We start from the raw sequence: 20013 nt of genomic DNA on the forward strand, positions 1-20013 counted from the left end.
CTTCTTCCTGACCTCTCCGCCCCACCCCCACTCCGGCCTATCACCCTCACCTTAACCTCCTTCCACCTATTGCATTTCCAATGCTCCTCCCCCAAGTCCTTCCTCCCTACCTTTTATCTTAGCCTGCTGGACACACTTTCCTCATTCCTGAAGAAGGGCTTATGCCCGAAACGTCGATTCTCCTGTTCCTTGGATGCTGCCTGTCCTGCTGCGCTTTTCCAGCAACACATTTTCAGATCAGAGTCAAAGAGCATGGTGCTAGAAAAGCACAGCCAGTCAGGCAGTATCCTAGGAGCAGGAGAATCAGGGTTTCGGGCATAAGCCCTTCTGAGTACTAGAATAAAGAGGTTATATTTCAGTTGTGCAGAGCATTGGTGAGGCCACATCTGGAATATGGCTATGGAACAATGTAATGCATTGGAAGAAGTTCCAAGGATGCTTACTAAACTAGTACCTGGAATCAGCGGCTTACATTTTGAGATTATGCTGGACAGGCTAGGCCTTGACCTCCTAGGCCCTTTGGAGTTGAAGAGTCAGAGGTGACTTCAAACATAAAAGATTCTGAGGGGATTTGACAGCGTGGTCATGGAAAGAGTGGTCTCTCTTATGAGAGAGTATAGAAGCGGGAGTCATAGTTTTTAAAAAGGGGGCACTCATTTAAGACAGACTGAGAGAAAAAGAACATTTTCTCAGAGATTTGAGTGTCTTTGGAATTTTCATCCTCAAAATGCAGTGAATACAAAACCTTTAAATATTTTGAAGGCAGAGGTAAATAGATTCTTGATTACCAAGGGAATGATTTGGGTAAGTTGGGATGTAGAGTTAAGGCACAGGGATCAAGAGATCGAGCCCAGCGCAGGAGAGAGATCGAGCCCTCCTGGGAAAAGTCCAGCATGGAGCAGTTTCAGGCCTACAGCTGAAGGAGGACTGTAATTTGGAAGTTCACCCTTACTTCTTATTTACTATTTTCTTTTGGCCAGAGCTGAAATATTGAACTTAACTTATTTCTTTATTTTTTCTCCTTTTTCTTCTAAGATTTCGTACCTAGGTCCCTTGTACCTAAGATAATGGTGTGATTGTAAATGTTTCAATGAACTCCTGTATCTCTGCCCTTGAGTACATGTGACAATAAAACCTAATGCTAATTCCAAATTCTATGATCTTACTGAATGGTGGAGCAGGCTGGAAAGACTAAGGGAACCACTCTTGTTCTTTGTTCATACGTTTGGGTATCCAAGCTTCAGAAGACACAGGTCTTCAAGATAAATCGCTATTAAACCTTGTTGTCACAGAGGACAAAATATCAGAGAAACAGTATATTTACTGATGAACAAGAATATCTCAGCATTGAGCAGAAATCATAGAACTCATACCGTGCGGAAATAGGCCATTCAGCCCATCAAGTCTGCACCGACCCTCCAAAGAGCATCTCACCCAGACTTACCCTATCCCTGTAACCCCACATGGACTTTTGACCGTAGCTAACCCACCTAACTGGACAATTTAGCATGGCCAGTCCACCTAACCTGCACATGATTGGACTATGGGAAGAAACTGGATCAACCAGAGGAATTCCACAAAGACATGGGGTAAAAATCATGCAAACTCCACACAGACAGTCACCCAAGAGTGGAATCAAACCCAGCAGTGCTAATCACTATGCCACCATGCTGTGGCATAGCGATTAATATTTGTCTCGGTGTCTTAGAGCGGTGGGTTTCAATACATCAGAATTAAGACCAATGTGAATTTTGGGAAGAGTTTCCTCAGATTGTTGGTTCAGGCAAGTTAAACCAGGAGTATTACATTACCCTAAGAAAATGCTGAGCCTATCTACTTGCAGGAAAATTCCTCATCCTTTGATGGAAAAAATAATTTTTTTGTTACGCAGCATCGTTGAAAAGATGTCATTTCAACAAGTGATAGAACTGAAAAGGGTGTACAACACTATTAATTATTCCAAAGACAAACGAGAACTAAGATTGTGTGTGGATCTCATTCTGTTAAAAGAAGGAGTTGGAAGAGAAATCCACTCTATTTCATCCTTGGATTATTGCTTGGAAAAATTAGCAAAACACACTTTCTTCACAAAACTGGACATTGTCAGTGCTGACAGTGACCCTTAAAACAAGAGTCTGGATTACTGATTACATTTGAGACACCACTGGAGCAGTTAAACAAAATAAAGAACTGCATATGCGGGAGATCTGAACCAAACAAAAGCAGAAGTTGTTGCAGAAACTCAGCACGTCTGGAGAGAAAACAAAGTCAATATTTTGAGTCCGGTGACAGTATTGCTTCAACTGTCTACCATTACACATTTCTCTACAGTAGAGATTTTCCAACAGGCATTGCATGGAATCTTGAAAGAGAAACCTGGAACATTTGAAAATTTGGGTGATATCCTAGTGCAAGGTAAAACAAAGAAGGAACATGACCAGAGGGGTCAGGAACATATTAAAGGCACTACAGAATGCAATACTTATTTTCAATGACAAATGCTAATCTCCTTAAATGGTAATTACATTTCTAGAACATTGAACAAGAACAAGGCATTGTGCTGGATCCAAAGAGGACAGAGGACATGAATACATTTTCAGCACTGAAGATGATGTACACTGCTTCTTAGGCATTGTGAATAAGTAGGAAAGTATATCGCTAACTCTGCTGTCTTACTCAAACCGTAAGAGAACAATATGAAAGAAAAGATGCCAGCAATGGTAGTTGAGTCAGAAACAGACTGTAACTTTTGTAAAGATTGAAGAGAAGATACTTTCTACTGATGTTCTAACACACTGTAACCTGAGTTTATTCACGAGGGCAGCTGTGGGTGAATCAATTACAAAAATAACAGCCCTTATCTACGTGCAAACTGACAGGACATGAAAACCTGTTTATATCACAGTGCAGAATTTCACAGCGACAGAACGGAGCTGCCCAAGCATTGAAAAAAAACATTAGCAGATTAATGAGGATATCAAAGTTTCATAGACTACCTCATGAGACTAAAATTCAAAATCAAATTGAAGCACATGCCTTTGTTTAAGTTACTGCAATTTAGAGAAACCTAAAAACTACTGGCCACATACAAAGTATCAGGCTTAGGCTGAAGAGATACACTTTTGATTTAGTTGGGGCCGGCTCAATGATATACATACACCAGGCAGTTGCTTGGGCTATCAGGCTTTGAAGGGTGCCAAATCTGACATTATTTCATCAAGTAAAAAGAAGTAAAATGTCACTCATAAAATCCCTACAGTGTGAAAACAGGCCATTCAGCCCATCGAGTCCACACCGTCCCTCTGAAGAGCATCCCACCCTATCCCTGCATTTCCCACAGCCAGGTCTACTGTAAAATGTAGAACCATACACTGCTTATTAAGGAGGCATGTGATGACAAAGGCTGCTAAGCAGCTGCTAGATAACTTCATGTTTATCAAGACTACTAAATTAAAGACAGAAGGGAGGACAATGAGACAGATGTATCTCATCTATACATTGGATGAACAATCTCAAACACAAGGGCTTTGGGCAGGAGTCAAACTTTCTGGAAGATCAACAGAAAATATATAAAAATAAATGTTTTTGAGGACATCAACAGAGTAGTCTAAGCAGGATCCTAATCTCTTAGCTCAAAGAAGAAGGATAGACCCAAGTGACTGACTGAAGCTTGGCCAGCTATCCAACACCAGTACAGGTAATATCCAAAGGTCAGTCGTGGATCTGAGGCAGCTCTGTTTGTAACTTGATACAACTTTCTGCTGCAGTGTTAAACTGAATGAGGGATACAGAAAGAAAATGATTGGAGTAACAGTACAGACATTGTGTTCTCTGGCACCGATTCACAGAGGGCAATGGAAAGCAGATGCACAGGGAAATTCTGTAGACATCTCACGGTGGAAATCTGGGAATCACAAAGTACAGAGCAAGACGGCGATAATCAGGATGATGGACAAAATTTTGGAAGACTTAAAGGATTACATTTTGTCATGCCAACTGTGAGCTTTACATAAGCACTTGCCTATATATTTCATCAAGATGTCCAGAGTAGACATGGGAAAGGCTAGCAATGGATATGTTTAATTTAAAGAGAAAATGTATTTTGTCTCAGTCAAGCTAGATTATTCAAGCTGGATTGAAGAGACAAGACTTCATTAGACCACAGCAAGCTCAGTGATCACAACACTGAAAGTTATCTTTGCAACACAGATAGAAATCCTTTAGGATTGGGAGAATTAGTATTAGATAATGAGGACTTCAATACTTTCACTTTGGAGACAAACATTAGCTAGTTTACAAGCTCCCCACTTCACCATCAGCTGAACAGAGAGGCAGAAACAGCAGTTAAGAATGAAAAGTTACACCTGCATATGAGTCTAGATGAGGAATTAGCTCTACAGAGCAACATCTTTGAAGAATGGATACTCATCAGCTAAATTCTTAATGGGAAGACAATTAGAACAGTTGTATCTGTTTTAGCTCACAATCTCAATACCTGATTCAATCAATAAATATTTCTTTCAGTGTGTGTTTCGCTAATTTTGCCCAACCAAGTAAAATTATAACATTTCATTTCTAAACAGCAAGCAACAAACTGTTAATATGATATTAGCTCCCCATTTACTGCTTCCTTGTATATTCTATATTTGTACTATTTAACTACAATACACAAAAAACAAAATTATTCATTCACTTGAACATTCCTTGTAGGGGCTGTTATCAGTAGATAACCTGTTACTGTTTGTTACAAAGAAAAACATAAGAGATTGATCTTGTACTTATCCTGTGACCACAGTAATCTTAAATTGTTTGTCACTTCTCTAGTTGAAAAGCAAGACAGGAGAACCAGTATTTCAAACAACTAGATGGCAGTTTTGTAAATGTTACTCCTACCTACAGCGAGATAAGCAGACAAAAGACAGAAAATATGACACAAAAAATAACAGTTAATACAAAGCTGCAACAGCATGCATTGGTTAAAAAGTTTAAAAAAGGAAAATGAGAGAAAAGGTAAAGAAAAGGAAAATGAGACAATGGGATAAAGGATTAAAAAGGAAATAACATTGGCCTGGATTTTCCAATGGCCAGAAAGATGTTTCTGCAGCATTGATGGGAATTGTGCATCAACACCCTGCAGCATTGATGGGAATTGCGCATCAACACCCTGCAGCATTCCCCAGATAGCTGACTCCAAGGGAGACATAAGAACACAAAAGTAAGAAAGCTATGCTGAAACTATACAAAGAACAGAATAGGTCTCAACTCGAATATTGTGTCCAAACTTACATGTTATAATTTATAGTGGATATCAAGAATGTGGAACACCTAAGATTTGTTGGAAAATGATTGAGAGAATTCAGATATGACAGAAAAGGAGACATTTAAAGAGGTACCCTATATCTTCAAGGGATATCACAGAGCATCTACGGAAAAAGTTTCCTCGAAAAGATCCTGATAGACTTCATTCTAGCATGTTAAGAAAGGTGGCTGCTGAGATAGTAGATGTGTTAATTTTAATCTTCCAAAATATCCTAGTTTTTTAGAATAATCCTATCAGATAGAAAAATAGCTAATGTGACTCCTTTATTCAAGAAAGAAGGGGGAATAGGAACAAAAAAATTAAAGGCTGGTTAGTCTAACATCTGTCATAAAATAAATGCTGGAATCTGTTTTGAAGGATATTGTAACAGAGCACTTTGTAATCTTTTAGAAACAACAATGGTTTTGTGAAAGGAAAATCATGTTTGATTCATTTATTAGAATTCTTTGAGAAAGCAACAAGTAGTGCAGATAAAGGGGAACCAATGTTTTCCAGAAGACATTTGACAAAGTGTCACATTAAAGGTTAATACACAGAATAAGAGCTCCAAATAAGGGTAATGTCATTTTAGCATGGATACAGGATGTCTTGATAATTAGGAAGCAGAGGTTGGGATTAAATGTGTTCTTTTCTGTTTGACAATGGTGAATAATAGACAAAGTTGAAACTTTATTGCTGGAACAGCACAGCAGGTCAGGCAGCATCCAGGGAACAGGAGATTCGACGTTTCGGGCACAGGCCCTTCTTCAGGATTCCTGAAGAAGGGCCTGTGCCCGAAACGTCGAATCTCCTGTTCCCTGGATGCTGCCTGACCTGCTGTGCTGTTCCAGCAATAAAGTTTCAACTTTGATCTCCAGCATCTGCAGACCTCACTTTCTCCCTGAATAATAGACAAAATATATTGATGTTGAGACCACAATTATTTAGTCTGTAGAAATGACTTGGATAAATGGATCAGATGTATGGTTGCTAAATGTGCTGATGTTATGAAGATAGGCAAGAAAGTCAGTTGAAAAGCTGACATAAAGAGTTTGCAAAGGAAGATAGATCATTTAAATGAGTGGACAATTATGTGGTCAGACAGCATCCGAGGAGCAGGAAAATTGACGTTTCGGTCCAAAGCCCTTAATAAGGAAGGGAGGGGGAGTTGAAATGTTGGGCCATGGGGCAGTGGGGTTGATTGGTGCGGGTGTCCCAGAGATGTTCCCTAAAGCATTCTACGAGAAAGCATCTGGTCTCCCCAACATAGAGGAGACCGCTTTGGGAGCAACGGATACAATAAATGACATTGGTGAATGTACAGATGAAACTCTGATGGATGTGGAAGGCTCCTTTGGGGCCTCAGATGGAGGTGAGGGGGAAGCTATGGGCGTAGGTTTTGCAATTGATGTACAATTGCAAAACAGGAAAGTGCCAGGAGGGGAGGGTAGGATGTTGGGGGGGCGTGGACCTGACCAGGTAGTACAATGTCAGTATAATGTGGGAAAATGTGAACTGGTCTACTTTGGGGAAAAAATTGGAAAAACAGTATATTATTTAAATGGAGAGAGATTGTAGAACTCTGAGATACAAAGAGGCCTCAGTGTCAAGGCATGTAGTTCACAAGATGCTGGTAGGCAGATGCAGCTAGTGATTTGGAAGATTACATTGTTACCTTTATTGTAAGGGGATTGGTATATAAAAGTTGAGATAGTTTGCTATAGTTGAATAGAGTGTTGGTGAGTCATGTCTCAAGTACAGGGTATAATTTTGGTCTTCTTAATGAAAAACAGATTGAATTCCAAAACAGTAGTTAACAGCAGGTTTATTCAACAGATAGCAACGTTTTGTGTTAAAAATCAAACAACACCAGGTTATCGTCCAACAGGTTTATTTGGAAGTATTAGCTTTCAGAGCACTGCTCCTTCACCAGGTAGCTGTGGAGCAGTATCATAATACACAGAATTTATAGCAAAAGATGTCAGTGTCATGCAACTGAAACAAGATATTGAACAAACCTAGGTTGCTGTTAAGTCTTTCATCTTTTAGAATCTAGGTTTGGTCAATATATTGTTTCATTGCACGACACAGATCTTTTGCTATAAATTCTGTGTTATATAATCTTGCACCATTGCTACATGGTGAAGGAGCAGTGCTCTGAAAGCTAGTGCCTCCAAATAAACTTGTTAGACTATAACCTGGTGTTGTGTGATTTTTAACTTTGTCCACCCCGGTCCAACACCAGCACCTCCACATCATGGCTACCTATGTATTGATGGGAGGTACTATGAGAAAAGGTTGGACAAGGGGAGCCTGCATCCATTGGCCTTTAGGAAATTTTACTGAAACATGTAAGACTCTGAGATGACTTGTTGATGTGGATGCCGAAAGAATATTTTTCCATGTGGAGGGGACCAGCACTGGGAGCACCCTTTAAAAACATGATATCTCCCATTTAAGATGGAAATGAGGAGAATTTTTATTTTCTCAGAGAGTTGAGAAAATAAACTCAAGGAACTCTCCCCCATAGAGTGGTGAAGGCAGGTAATTGAATATTTTTAAGATGGAGGAAGATAGATTCTTGACTAATAAGAAGTCAATAGTTATTAGGGTGGGCAGGAATGTGAAGTTTGAGGCCACAGTCAGTTCAATCATGAATGGTGGGGCAGGCTAAAAAGGACCAAATGCCCTACTCCTGCTCTTACTTCATATATTTGTACAAAAAAAAATAGTTGGCCTAACAAAGGAATGTATTTGGCACATAACTGCCATGTGAAACTGCTTTGCAAGCCACAAGGGTGTACCAAGTTAAGACAAATTGAATGAAACCAGTCTTGCTCTAAGGGACAGAAACAAGACTGGCACACCCACCCCTATTGATACAGTCTTTCTAATTTATGTCTCGGCATTTGTGCCAAAATTGCCTGCCCCATAGTCCAGTTAAACAAGAGCCTGATATTAAAGTACATGCATAATCTTACCTTCCAGTCAATATTCCAGATATATCTCAGTAGAAGTGGTCATGCAATGGTACATAGTCAAGTGAACGGTATCCTAGGAATGCTGAACATTGATTCAAATTTCGGCAGAGGAACTATGACTGCTGATCACTTAACACCTCCTCCTCACCCTCACCCTCAACTCCTCTATGTTGAAAACTACTTGGGAGAAAAACTAAGGGCAGCAAGGACAGTACTCTGGATTGGAGACTTCAAAGTCCATCACAAAGTGTGATTCTGACTGAGATAACAGAATCGTAAAGAACTTAGATACTACAGTGGTTGAGTGGCAAGTGGTGAGGCATCTAAAATGAGAAAAATTTACTTAACTTCATCCTTCCTGTTCATCTGTCCATAAAATGAAAAGTGCAAGGACCCATTACACACAGTCCAGTCTTCACACTGAGCATGCACATCAATATGCTATGTGACACTATCACCAAGCATTCAGCAGTTAATACCAATAATAATAAGAACTCACTCTCTCACTAACATTTCAATTTTATCTTTTCATTAAAAAAAACATTGGATGTGGGCATCTCAGGCCAGCTCAGCATTTCTTGGCCATCTCTAATTGGCCAGAGGGGAGTTAAGAGCAAACCATATTGCTGTGAGTCACATATAGGCCAGGCTAAGGAAGGAGGAAAGATTTCCTTCCCCAAAGGACATTAGCAAATCAAATCTTTAAAACAATGGTCATATGGTCCCATTAAGATAGCTTTTTTTAATTGTAGATTTTTATTGAATATGAACTTCATCATCTCCCTTAATAGGATTGGAACCCATTCCACAGAACATTAGCCTGGGTTTATGGATGATTAGTCTAGTAACATTACCTCTATGCCATAACATCCCTTAAATCTGACAGTAGAATTTTGCTTCAGGAAAGATCCAGGTCAATATATTCTTAATAATGAATGATGGAGAAGTGGAGGACCACAGCGATCCAAACTAATGTGTACAAATCATTAAAACATAGCATGTACATGCAAAAAGTAATAAAATAGCTAAGTGTGATGCCAAATATATTGGAATGCAAAAAAGTGAAGAATCGATCCTTCACCTGAAGACAATTATTACATTCAGTTTTGGTACTCAAGTAAACTACATTAGCCTTAAAGAGATACAAATGTACTTTCTCCAGAAGTGTACAATGCCTTCAAGGGTTAAAGTATATTGACACATTTAATTGAACTGATTGGTATTCCCTTGCATTAACAACATTCATCTAACCGAAAAATAATAGGATGGTTATGGTCGGGGATTTTAACTTTCAACACATAGACTGGGACTGCTCCGGTGTTAAGGATTTAGATGGAAAGGAATTTGGTAAGTGTGTACAAAAACATTTCTGATTCAATATGTGGATGTACTTACTGGAGAATGTGCAAAATTTGACCTACTCTTGGAAAATAAGGCAGGGCAGGTGACTGAGGTGTCAGTGGGAGAGCACTTTAGGGCCAGTGGCCATAATTCTATTAGATTTAAAATAATGACGGAAAAGGATAGACCAGATCTAAAAGTTAAAGTTTTAAATTGGAGTAAGACCAATTTTGATGGCATTAGGGAAGAGCTTTCAAAAGCTGACAGGGGGACTGATGGTCACAGGTAAAGGGACGGCTGGAAAATGGGAAGCCTTCAGAAAGAGATAAGGAGAATCCAGAAACAGGATGAAAAGGAAGATTAGTAAGGGTAGAGAATGCTGGATGATTAAAGAAATTGAAGGTTTGGTTAAGAAAGAAAAGGAAGCATATATCAGTAATAGGCAGGATATGATTCGGAGATGCCGGTGTTGGACTGGGGTGTACAAAGTTAAAAATCACACAACACCAGGTTATAGTCCAACAGGTTTAATTGGAAGCACACTAGCTTTCGGAGTGATTTACACATGAAAGAAGTGAAACTATCACTGTATTCTAACAGATGAAAGGCTTAACAGACAATTAATTCTTCAATGTAAAATTTCAGTTACATCACACAGCAAATTTTTGCTATAAATTCTGTGTTACGATCGAGCCCTCCACAATCACCTGATGAAGGAGCGTCGCTCCGAAAGCTAGTGTGCTTCCAATTAAACCTGTTGGACTATAACCTGATGTTGTGTGATTTTTAACTATAGACAGGATAGATTGAGTGAATCCTTAGAAGAGTATAAAGGCAGTAGGAGAACACTTAAGAGGGAAATCAGGAGGGAAAAAGGGGAACATGAGATAGCTTTGGCAAATAGAGTTAAGGAGAATCCAAAGGGTTTTTACAAATACATTAAGGTCAGAATGGTAACCAGGGAGAGAATAGGACCCCTCAAAGATAAGCAAGGCGGTCTTTGTGTAGAGCCACAGGAAATTGGGGAGATACTAAACAAGTATTTTGCATCGGTGTTTACTGTGGAAAAGGACATGGAAGATATAGAATGTAGGGAAGTAGATGATGACATCGTGAAAAATGTTCATATTACAGAGGAGGAAGTGCCGAATGTCTTGAAACACGTAAAAGTGGATCAATTCCCAGGACCTGATCAGGTGTACTGGAGAACTTTATGGGAAGCTAGGGAAGTGATTGCTGGGTCCCTCGCTGAGATATTTGTATCATTGATAGTCACAAGTGAGGTGCCGGAAGACTGAAGTTTGGCTAACGTGGTGCAACTGTTTAAGACATGCGGTAAGGACATGCCAGGGAACTATAAACTGGTGAGCCTGATGTCGGTGGTGGGCAAGTTGTTGGAGGGAATCCTGAGGGATAGGATGTACATGTATTTGGAAAGGCAAGGACTGCTTAGGGATAGTCAACATGGCTTTGTGCGTGGGAAATCATGTCTCACAAACTTGATTGAGTTTTTTGAAGAAGTAACAAAGAGGATTGATGAATTCAGAGTCATAGACATGATCTATATGGACTTCAGTAAGGTGTTTGACAAGGTTCCCAATGGGAGACCGGTTAGCAGGATTCAATCTCATGGAATACAGGGAGAACTAGTCATTTGGATACACAACTCAAAAGGTAGAAGACAGAGAGTAATAGTGGAGGGTTGTTTTCCAGACTGGAGGCCTGTGACCAGTGGAGTGCCACAAGGATCAGTGCTGGGTCCACTACTTTTCATCATTTATGTGAATGATTTGGATATGACCATAAGAGGTACAGTTAGTAAATTTGCAGATGACACCAAAATTGGAGGTTTAGTGGATAGTGAAGAAGGTTACCTCAGATTACAACAGGATCTTGAGCAGATGGGCCAATGGGCAGAGAAGTGGCAGATAGAGATTAATTTAGACAAATGGGAGGTGCTGCATTTTGGGAAAGCAAATCTTAGCAGGACTTATACGCTTAATGGTATGGTCTTATGGAGTATTGCTGAACAAAGAGATCTTGGAGTGAAGGTTCATAGCTCCTTGCAAGTGGCGTCACAGGTCGATAAGATAGTGAAATAGGCATTTGGTATGCTTTCCTTTATTGGTGAGAGTATTGAATACAGGAGTTGGGAGGTCATGTTGCAGCTGTCTAGGACATTGGTTAGGCCACTTTTGGAATATTGTGTCCAATTCTGTTCTTCTTCCTATTGGAAAGATGTTGTGAAACTTGAAGGGGTTCAGAAAAGATTTAAAAGGATGTTGCCAGGGTTGGAGGATTTGAGCTATAGGGAGAGATTGAATCGGCTGGGGATGTCTTCCCTGGAGCATCGGAGGCTGAGGGGTGACCTTATAGAGGTTTATAAAATCATGAAGGGCATGGATAGGATAAATAGACAAAGTCTCTTCCCTGGGGTGGGGGAGTCTGGAACTAGAGGGCACAGGTTTAGGGTGAGAGGGAAAAATATAAAAGAGAGCTAAGGGGCATCTTTTTCACACAGAGGGTGGTACGTGTATGGAATGAGCTGCCAGAGGAAGTGGTGGAGGCTAGTACAATTGCAACATTTCAAAGGCATCTGGATGAGTATATGAATAAGAAGGGTTTGGAGGGATATGGGCTGAGTGCCAGCAGGTGGGACTAGATTGGGTTGGGATATCTGGTCAGCATGGACAAGTTGGACCGAAGTGTCTGTTTCCATGCTGTACATCTCTATGACGCTGCGATTCTATTTGGACTTAACAGGTTAGATGCAAAAGATTTATTCTCCAGAGTATTATCAGACAATTAAAACTAAGGCATTTTAGGAGCTAAATTAGGAAGTAAATATTCACCCAAAGTTTTCAGAAAACCTGTAAATTTGCGTTCCTCCAAAAGAATGCGAATGCTTGGTCAATTGAAATTTTGAAGGCGGAGATCAGTAGACTCATATTGATAAGGGTATCAAAGAACAAAGATCAAATGGGAATAAATTGATTTAAATGTGGAATAACCTCCTGCCATCTTGGTTCCCCATTCACAAGGGTTTTGTGTCTTGGGAATTCTCACCTACCAAATAAGGTCATGATTGGAATAGTTTGGGAAACAGTGATTGTAAGGGTTATCATAGTCATGTGAATAAGGAATTGGAAAACTAACTAATGGAATGCAGCACGGATCATTCCTGGGCTGCAAATGCTTTCAGTTTTTATCAATGATTTAAATAAAGGGAACAAATCTGTGGATAGTTAAATTGCCAATGATACCTGCGGTAAGTGAGAAGGGAAGTTTTCGGTAAGAAGTAGAAGCTCTGCAAAGGAGGGATATATTAAATGAGTGGAAAAAATTGGCAAATGTCCATGGTGACAGAAAGATTAGAAAAGCTGAAAACAAATTAAATTGAAAAGAACTGTACTCTAGTGCAGAATGAAGTGTTTATGAAGGCAAATGAATATTGGGGTTTAGAATGAGGAAATGGAGTCTTGAGGCAATGATTTGACAACGCTCTTCCTCCCATTTGTAGATTTCAATATAACCTATTTAGGAGCTAGTGGTATCTGCTGATAACACAAACTGATCAAATATAAAAAGCTGTTCCAGTAATTTAGTATGTAGTTCCCATAGTTAGTATGGATGGCTTAAATGTTCATCATCTCAATTCTATCTTAAAATGCAAAGAAAACAATATATCAAAACATAATAAAGCTTACTGCATTCCAGTTGAAGACCAACACGTGAAGGGTGCCACTGGGGACCTATAAGAAACACAATGGTGACAAAAACAACATTTAGTGTCCTTTGTGTGAAGTAAACCATTTGACTGATTTCTGTGCCACAATGTTTTTAGATCAGATTTTTCTCAGTCTATTCCCAACCAACAAAGTTGTCCATAAAATACAAAACATACCATTATATTGATTTAAAATTACTGATCAGTCAAAAGTCTAGACTATATTTTTCCTGTCAGAAATGTTTACATAATAATTACAGAACCATGCATGTGCACAAGTTTTCTGTGACCAACTCCAATGACCATTTTTCTTTGCTATTAAAGTCATTGGGTGATAGCAGTTTATTATTCCATGAGTATAAGGGGAAGGACATTCCTAAACTGACCTGACCTGACCTGACAGTTAAGTATTCTTACTTTCTAATAGGTGCTGAGTTGATGGTGTTTGTCATTTGATTGTCACGTAGGACTGGGATGTGAAAGACAATTGAAAAAATCTAGACTGCTCATTCAGTTCGTCTTCCAAAGGGAGACATTAGGACAATAGGAGAATGTGTAATTTGTCAAATAATAGTAGCTATGTTATGCTAGCATCTGAATGTTAAGATGTGCTTAACTATTTATTTTAACAATTTATGTTGATGCGTTCACTACAGCAATGGAAAAGGAATTTCAAATCAAGACTGAGTTGATATTCTGCAGGCCAATTTTAGGGTAAATGTTTTCCAGTATAAGAACAATCTATTCTATAACCTTCTACTTTTATCATTTAACAATGCGTTTTCTTCAAGGCAATTCTTGCCAAATTTCTTTTTTTTAAAGTATTTATATTGAGGTTCAGCATGAAAGAAAAACAATTGAAAACAAACAAATGTTAAACAAATGAATTGCATTTATAAAGCATCCTTTGTGATTCAGAATGTTTCAAAATTAATCAATAAAGTACATATGAAGATTAATCACTGTTTTACTGCAGGAAATATGACAGTTAACTTTATACAGTGAAGAATCTACAAATAATGAAGTCATAATGATAGGACAGTCAGTTTTGGTGATTCTGGTTGAAGGATAAATATAAGCTAAGACATCATGAAAAACTCCTCTGCTCTATTGTTTATTTACAATAGTGTCATAGGATCTTATATATGCACCTGAGAGGGAAAAATCCATTTAACATCTCACCCAAAAGATGATAAAACTGAGTACGTCACTGAAGTGACAGTCGCTGAGTTCTCTGGAGTGGGATGACAATCCATTATTTTCTGACTCAGATGCGAGACAGCACTACCACTGAAATAGAGTTAATACTTTGCCTGAGAGGAACATTGAGCTTGTCAATATGTAAATAACTTGATTTGTCAACACTTTCGAGGAGCATGTGAAGAAGGAGTTTTGTTTATGATTAAATCAAGACTTCTCAATCTGTTCAAACCATCACTTGCAATATATAAAGAAGTGAAGGATGGAAGATCTCCTGAGTGCTGGTGCTGTTTAGTAATGATTGTCACATGTTAATTCAACACATTGACTATGGTAATGTGATGTACAAAGACAGTGGGATGAGATAATCACACTCAGATGTTCATGCTCATCAAACCAGCGCCTCGACTAAATTACATGGCTGAACTTTACACTGCTTTAACAAAGCATCATCAAAAACGTAAAACAAATTGATTCAAAGTCGCAACACATTGGTTCTGTACTTCAAATCACTCATAGAAAAGAAGTACAAAAATAAAGCCAAATTCCTGGAGGGAATTTGAACAGGTCGAGTATAATTCTCTAACTTACAAATTACTTCATGATTAGGGAATATTTAAAAAATGTATTAAAAAATGACAAATATTAGTCTACAGCTGTTAACCAAAAAAACATTATTGAATGGTCCATACCCTCCATAGTTGCAGAATATTTCAAATTTCATTTCATGAACGATAGAATTAAAAAAGTCAAAAAGGTTGAAGGAATGGTGACTTTTATATTTAGAGGACATGCATAGGTGTGGAGATCATGGTTAAGCTCCACAAAGGTCTGCTTAGATCACACATGGAGTAATGTGAGCAGTGCTGGCTGTTACTTTATCTTGTGTTTTAAGCCAATACAGTTACCTATAAATTGAGATAATGGTGTGAAACATATTAGGTTTGTAAGTATCTGCCCATACGTTGTCCTTGAAGATATTTGCTCCTTCCCTGGAAGGCTCTTCATTCTTATGTACTGGAAAACTGCTTTGTTTATATCTGTACATCATAGGCTATCAAAGAAAAATCTCTAGAGTATGTGTCTAAGACCTCCTTCATCATATGCTCATTTTAGACAGGTATCTACTCTGATTGGATGTCAGAGTCATGACTTACATGAAGGTCATTATACAACAGGCAGCTCAACTCAGGAAGGATTCATTGGCTCTTGAGAGTGTGCAGCATAGATTTATCAGAATAACATTGGCAACTCGGGATTAAATTATACAGACTACACGAGCAATGGTTCTAATTCCTGGAATTTGGTAGATTAAGGGAGAATTTAATTGAAGTTCTCAGTATACTAAAGGAACAGATGAGGCATAAAAAGAGAGAAACTGGAGAATCTTAGCAGACTCACAGAGGTGAATAGGGAGATGGAGGATTCAGGAAAAAAACGTATCCTGTTGCTTCACAATGTGTTCCCACTTCCTCCTACTTTACACAGAAGTGAATAGTTGTCTTCAGAAAATAGAACCAGAAAATGCGATACTCTGATAGCTGATTTATGGCCCAGTGAATGGTCACAACAAACAAAAGTATTCTATGTTTGAAAAATTTTGTTGGGTGGAGTATTTTGGATTTGAGAATACTGACTCAAATCTAGAGACATGTCTTTTAAGACAAATCTTGAAGCATTTCCCTACTCAAGAGGTGCTCAAAGTTGGAAACTCGCTTCTGCAAATGCCAATTGATAGAGAATGAATTGAATATGTTAAAAATTAGAAATAAAGGATGTTTTTTTTTAATCCAAAGAATTTAATAACATAGGGCAAATGGGAGACAATAACTTATTGCAAACCATTTGTGTACAAGTGACTACAGAAAAACATTTAAGGGCGGCACGGTGGCACAGTGGTTAGCACTGCTGCCTCACAGCACCAGAGACCCGGGTTCAATTCCCGACTCAGGCGACTGACTGTGTGGAGTTTGCACATTCTCCCCATGTCTGCATGGGTTTCCTCCGGGTGCTCCGGTTTCCTCCCACAGTCTAAAGATGTGCAGGTCAGGTGAATTGGCCATGCTGAATTGCCCATAGTGCTAGGTTAAAAAAAGCGGTAAATGTAGGGGTATGGGTGGGTTGCACTTCAGCGGGTCGGTGTGGACTTGTTGGGCCGAAGGGCCTGTTTCCACACTGTAAGTAATCTAATCTAATTTAGACAATCTGTTAATAACTCATTCTCCAGAATTTAACAATTACTCTGCAAAAGTAGTTCTAAGATAAAAGCTTTGAGTTTTTAACACTTTTCCCAGATTTGAATGGTTTGTGTGTGTACTATTTCTGAGGAAGAGTAATTGTGTATTGTTGCATAGTTTAAACCTTTTAAGCAATACTTTTTATATTTTGCAAGATTATGCCTTGTGTTATAAACTACTTTAGTTTTTATTTAAGAAATCTGGTTGACTTATTTGTAATATGAGCTACATATAAAACAACATCTCCCTTTTTAAATGTAATAAAAAGGGTTGTGACCAGCGGAGGATTGCGTAAAGGAATGGAATAAGGTCACTGGCCTATATTGGTTGCAACAATTTAAGGAGCTAAATGACCCATTCCTCTTACTCTACATGATAACATAAAAATTAACGATAACTCCAGGGCAGACTCTCTGACTTGCAAATTCTGCTGCAACGTTTTGTGTAGCAATTTAATAAGTGGAAATTTGCTGTGTTGATTGCTCTACCCAAATTCCTTGAAAATATTCCCAAGAAATAATACTGTGTACTTGTATCGTTATTCACAGCAATGCCCATGTTCTGTCTGTTTGCCAAGTATGGGAGAATAATTTACCACCCACGAATGAAATCACAACGGATTGATGCCTATGCTTCTTGCAATTGCAATTTTGTTCACAGAAATGTTTGTTTTAAAAGGCAATTTATATAGAATATTGATATTTTAACACCCTTCAAACAGCTAATTATTTACTTTGCCAGTAAACTGGATAGAAATAATGGCAATAGAGTATGAGAGAGTGCCATGTAAATCATGGCATAGCAAAATGCAGAAGGTCAATTTCCAGATTCTGCTTATTCTTGTTACAACCATATGAGGAGGATTAGGTTGGAGTCCATTCTTTTCCCACTCCTCATTTGGTTATATCAGTGGTTTTGAGTTTCAAAAAGATGTATTGCCAATCCAGTGTTTGCTTGACTGTTTGCAGATATGGAAAAAGAATTTGGTAGGCAAACTTTCTCAAATTAAACAAGTTAATTTTCTTGTGCGGAAATACGTCCAAGAAGAAAGTATTTCTTATTTAAAAAAAAGTAAATATAAAACTTAACTTCTGCAAAATGCACAAACACATCAAACCAATGGATTAGATCCAAGCACTATAGTCAAATTATGAATTATATCATGCATGGTAGTAGACAATTAAATGACTCATTGGACCTCAGAAGTTGGCTGAGATGGATCATCTACTTTGCAGTTCTGACTAATCACGCTTGCAAATATTTCAGCCTTGCCTTTTACACTGATGTGCTGAGGTTCCAGATTCAAGGGCTCTCTTATAATGTCAGCAACAATACAACTGAGGAAGTGACCTGAAAGGTTAACTCTGATTTCTCTCCACAGATGGTGCCAGACCTGTTGAGCTTTTCCAGCAATTTCTGATTACAGCAATGCAGATTTTTCAGTTTATAAGTTATACAGAGTTGTTTTCATACAATTAACTCCATCTTGTTTAAGATAACAGCCTCTTCTGTCCTCTAGAGATGGAAATGTGTTGCTGGAAAAGCGCAGCAGGTCAGGCAGCATCTAGGGAACAGGAGAATCGACGTTTCGGGCAGCTCCGTTATCTCACTTTATGGATTAGAATCAATCTAAACATCATGGCATAGACAGAGAACACAGGAGGTCAACACCTTCAACATATTGTCTAGCTATCACCATTGTTAACAGCTAACCCGAGAATGCAACTTAAAAAAAAAGGTTTTGTGATTTACACATGAAAGGAGTGAAACTATCACTGTATTCTAACAGATGAAAGGCTTAACAGACAATCAATTTTTCAATGTGTAATTTCAGTTACATCACACTGTAAATTTTTGCTATAAATTCTGTGTTACGATCGAGCCCTCCACTATCACCTGATGAAGGAGCGTCGCTCCGAAAGCTAGTGTGCTTCCAATTAAACCTGTTGGACTATAGCCTGGTGTTGTGTGATTTTTAACTTTGTACACCCCAGTCCAACACCGGCATCTCCAAATCATGACTTTGTGTGAGGACATCGATCTATCATCACATCTATCTATCGCCCCACACTCTCCACCACTGAAGAGACAATCTTTCAGCTTGGTATTTGTGCCATCTTAGCTACCTAAGGAAGAAACCCCTGAAAAGGAACCAATGCCAGTACAAAAGGTAATGTTATTTACTACATGACTGCATGAGCTAATAATGGAATTAAAGATAATGAGATAAACTCCTGAAAAGAAAGCTGCGGCTCCTATGAGAATCTCTAGAAGAGCCCTCAACAATACAGAGCAATTTGAGGTAGTGTATTTTAGCAAAAGAGACTGGGAGAAGCAGTATATAGCACAACAGTATAGCACAGTTCTAATGAACAGAAGAAGATTTATATGCATAGATCTCTGAGGATAGTGATACATATTGATAAAAGCATTAACCAAGCATGTGAGATCTTGCGCATTGTAAGTAGAGGGATTCTATTCTAAAAGCAGGGAAGAAACTGTGCTGAACTTTTATAAAGTTCTGTTTGGCCCAAGTTCAGCAATGCTTGTGGGTTCTACTCATCGAGCATTAAGCAGAATGTGAAAGCTTTTGAAAAGAAGCTACTGTCGGTTAACCAGAATGGTTGGATGGAAGAAGAAATTTAGTTCCAAGGCTAAGTTTTAAAATCTGGTATTGTTCTTCTGTAGGTGCCAGGGTTATGACAAAATACATCAAATCTGACAGAGAAAAGTCTCAAAGTCTGCTGACTGCAGCAGTTGACAAGATACTGTCAAATGACTAGCAACCATTGACTTGGTGATAAACAGCCGTTGCACAGTAATGCAATTAGTAGCAGCTCACATGGGCAGTCAACAGCAACAATGTCAAGGACACAGGAGAGATAACATACAAAGCTTCATGGTTCACAGTGTAATCAAATGAAAAGAAGCAAAGAACCACCCTCTAAAAGGGGGAACAAAACAAGCACAGGCAGTGATGAGGTAAAAACAATGACTGCAGATGCTGGAAACCAGATTCTGGATTAGTGGTGCTGGAAAAGCACAGCAGTTCAGGCAGCATCTGAGGAGCAGTAAAATCGACGTGATGACTCTGGAGAATAACCATCACAGAAGCAACTACCCTTGTGTCCATGACCTGATGATTAGAGATCCCTTCGGAGAACTAAGCCAGATTTACCATTCACAAGTAATATTAAGCTAGGTTGTGAGTCCTCTGCTTTAATTTGC

The 20013-nt window shown here is 38.8% G+C and overlaps 1 protein-coding gene across 2 annotated transcripts in view; it reads right to left on the minus strand.

The window, feature by feature from the left end:
• LOC122563775 (trans-2,3-enoyl-CoA reductase-like) overlaps window positions 1-20013 on the minus strand; it is a 134756-nt gene that overhangs the window by 82878 nt on the left and 31865 nt on the right. For both annotated transcript variants that reach the window (XM_043718005.1, XM_043717998.1), the window contains exon 3: window positions 13329-13373. In XM_043718005.1, coding sequence (XP_043573940.1) covers window positions 13329-13373 — 45 coding nt within the window. The remainder of the gene's footprint in view (window positions 1-13328; window positions 13374-20013) is intronic.

This window comes from Chiloscyllium plagiosum, chromosome 2 (assembly GCF_004010195.1).
Source record: "Chiloscyllium plagiosum isolate BGI_BamShark_2017 chromosome 2, ASM401019v2, whole genome shotgun sequence".
NCBI classification, from domain to species: Eukaryota; Metazoa; Chordata; class Chondrichthyes; order Orectolobiformes; family Hemiscylliidae; genus Chiloscyllium; species Chiloscyllium plagiosum.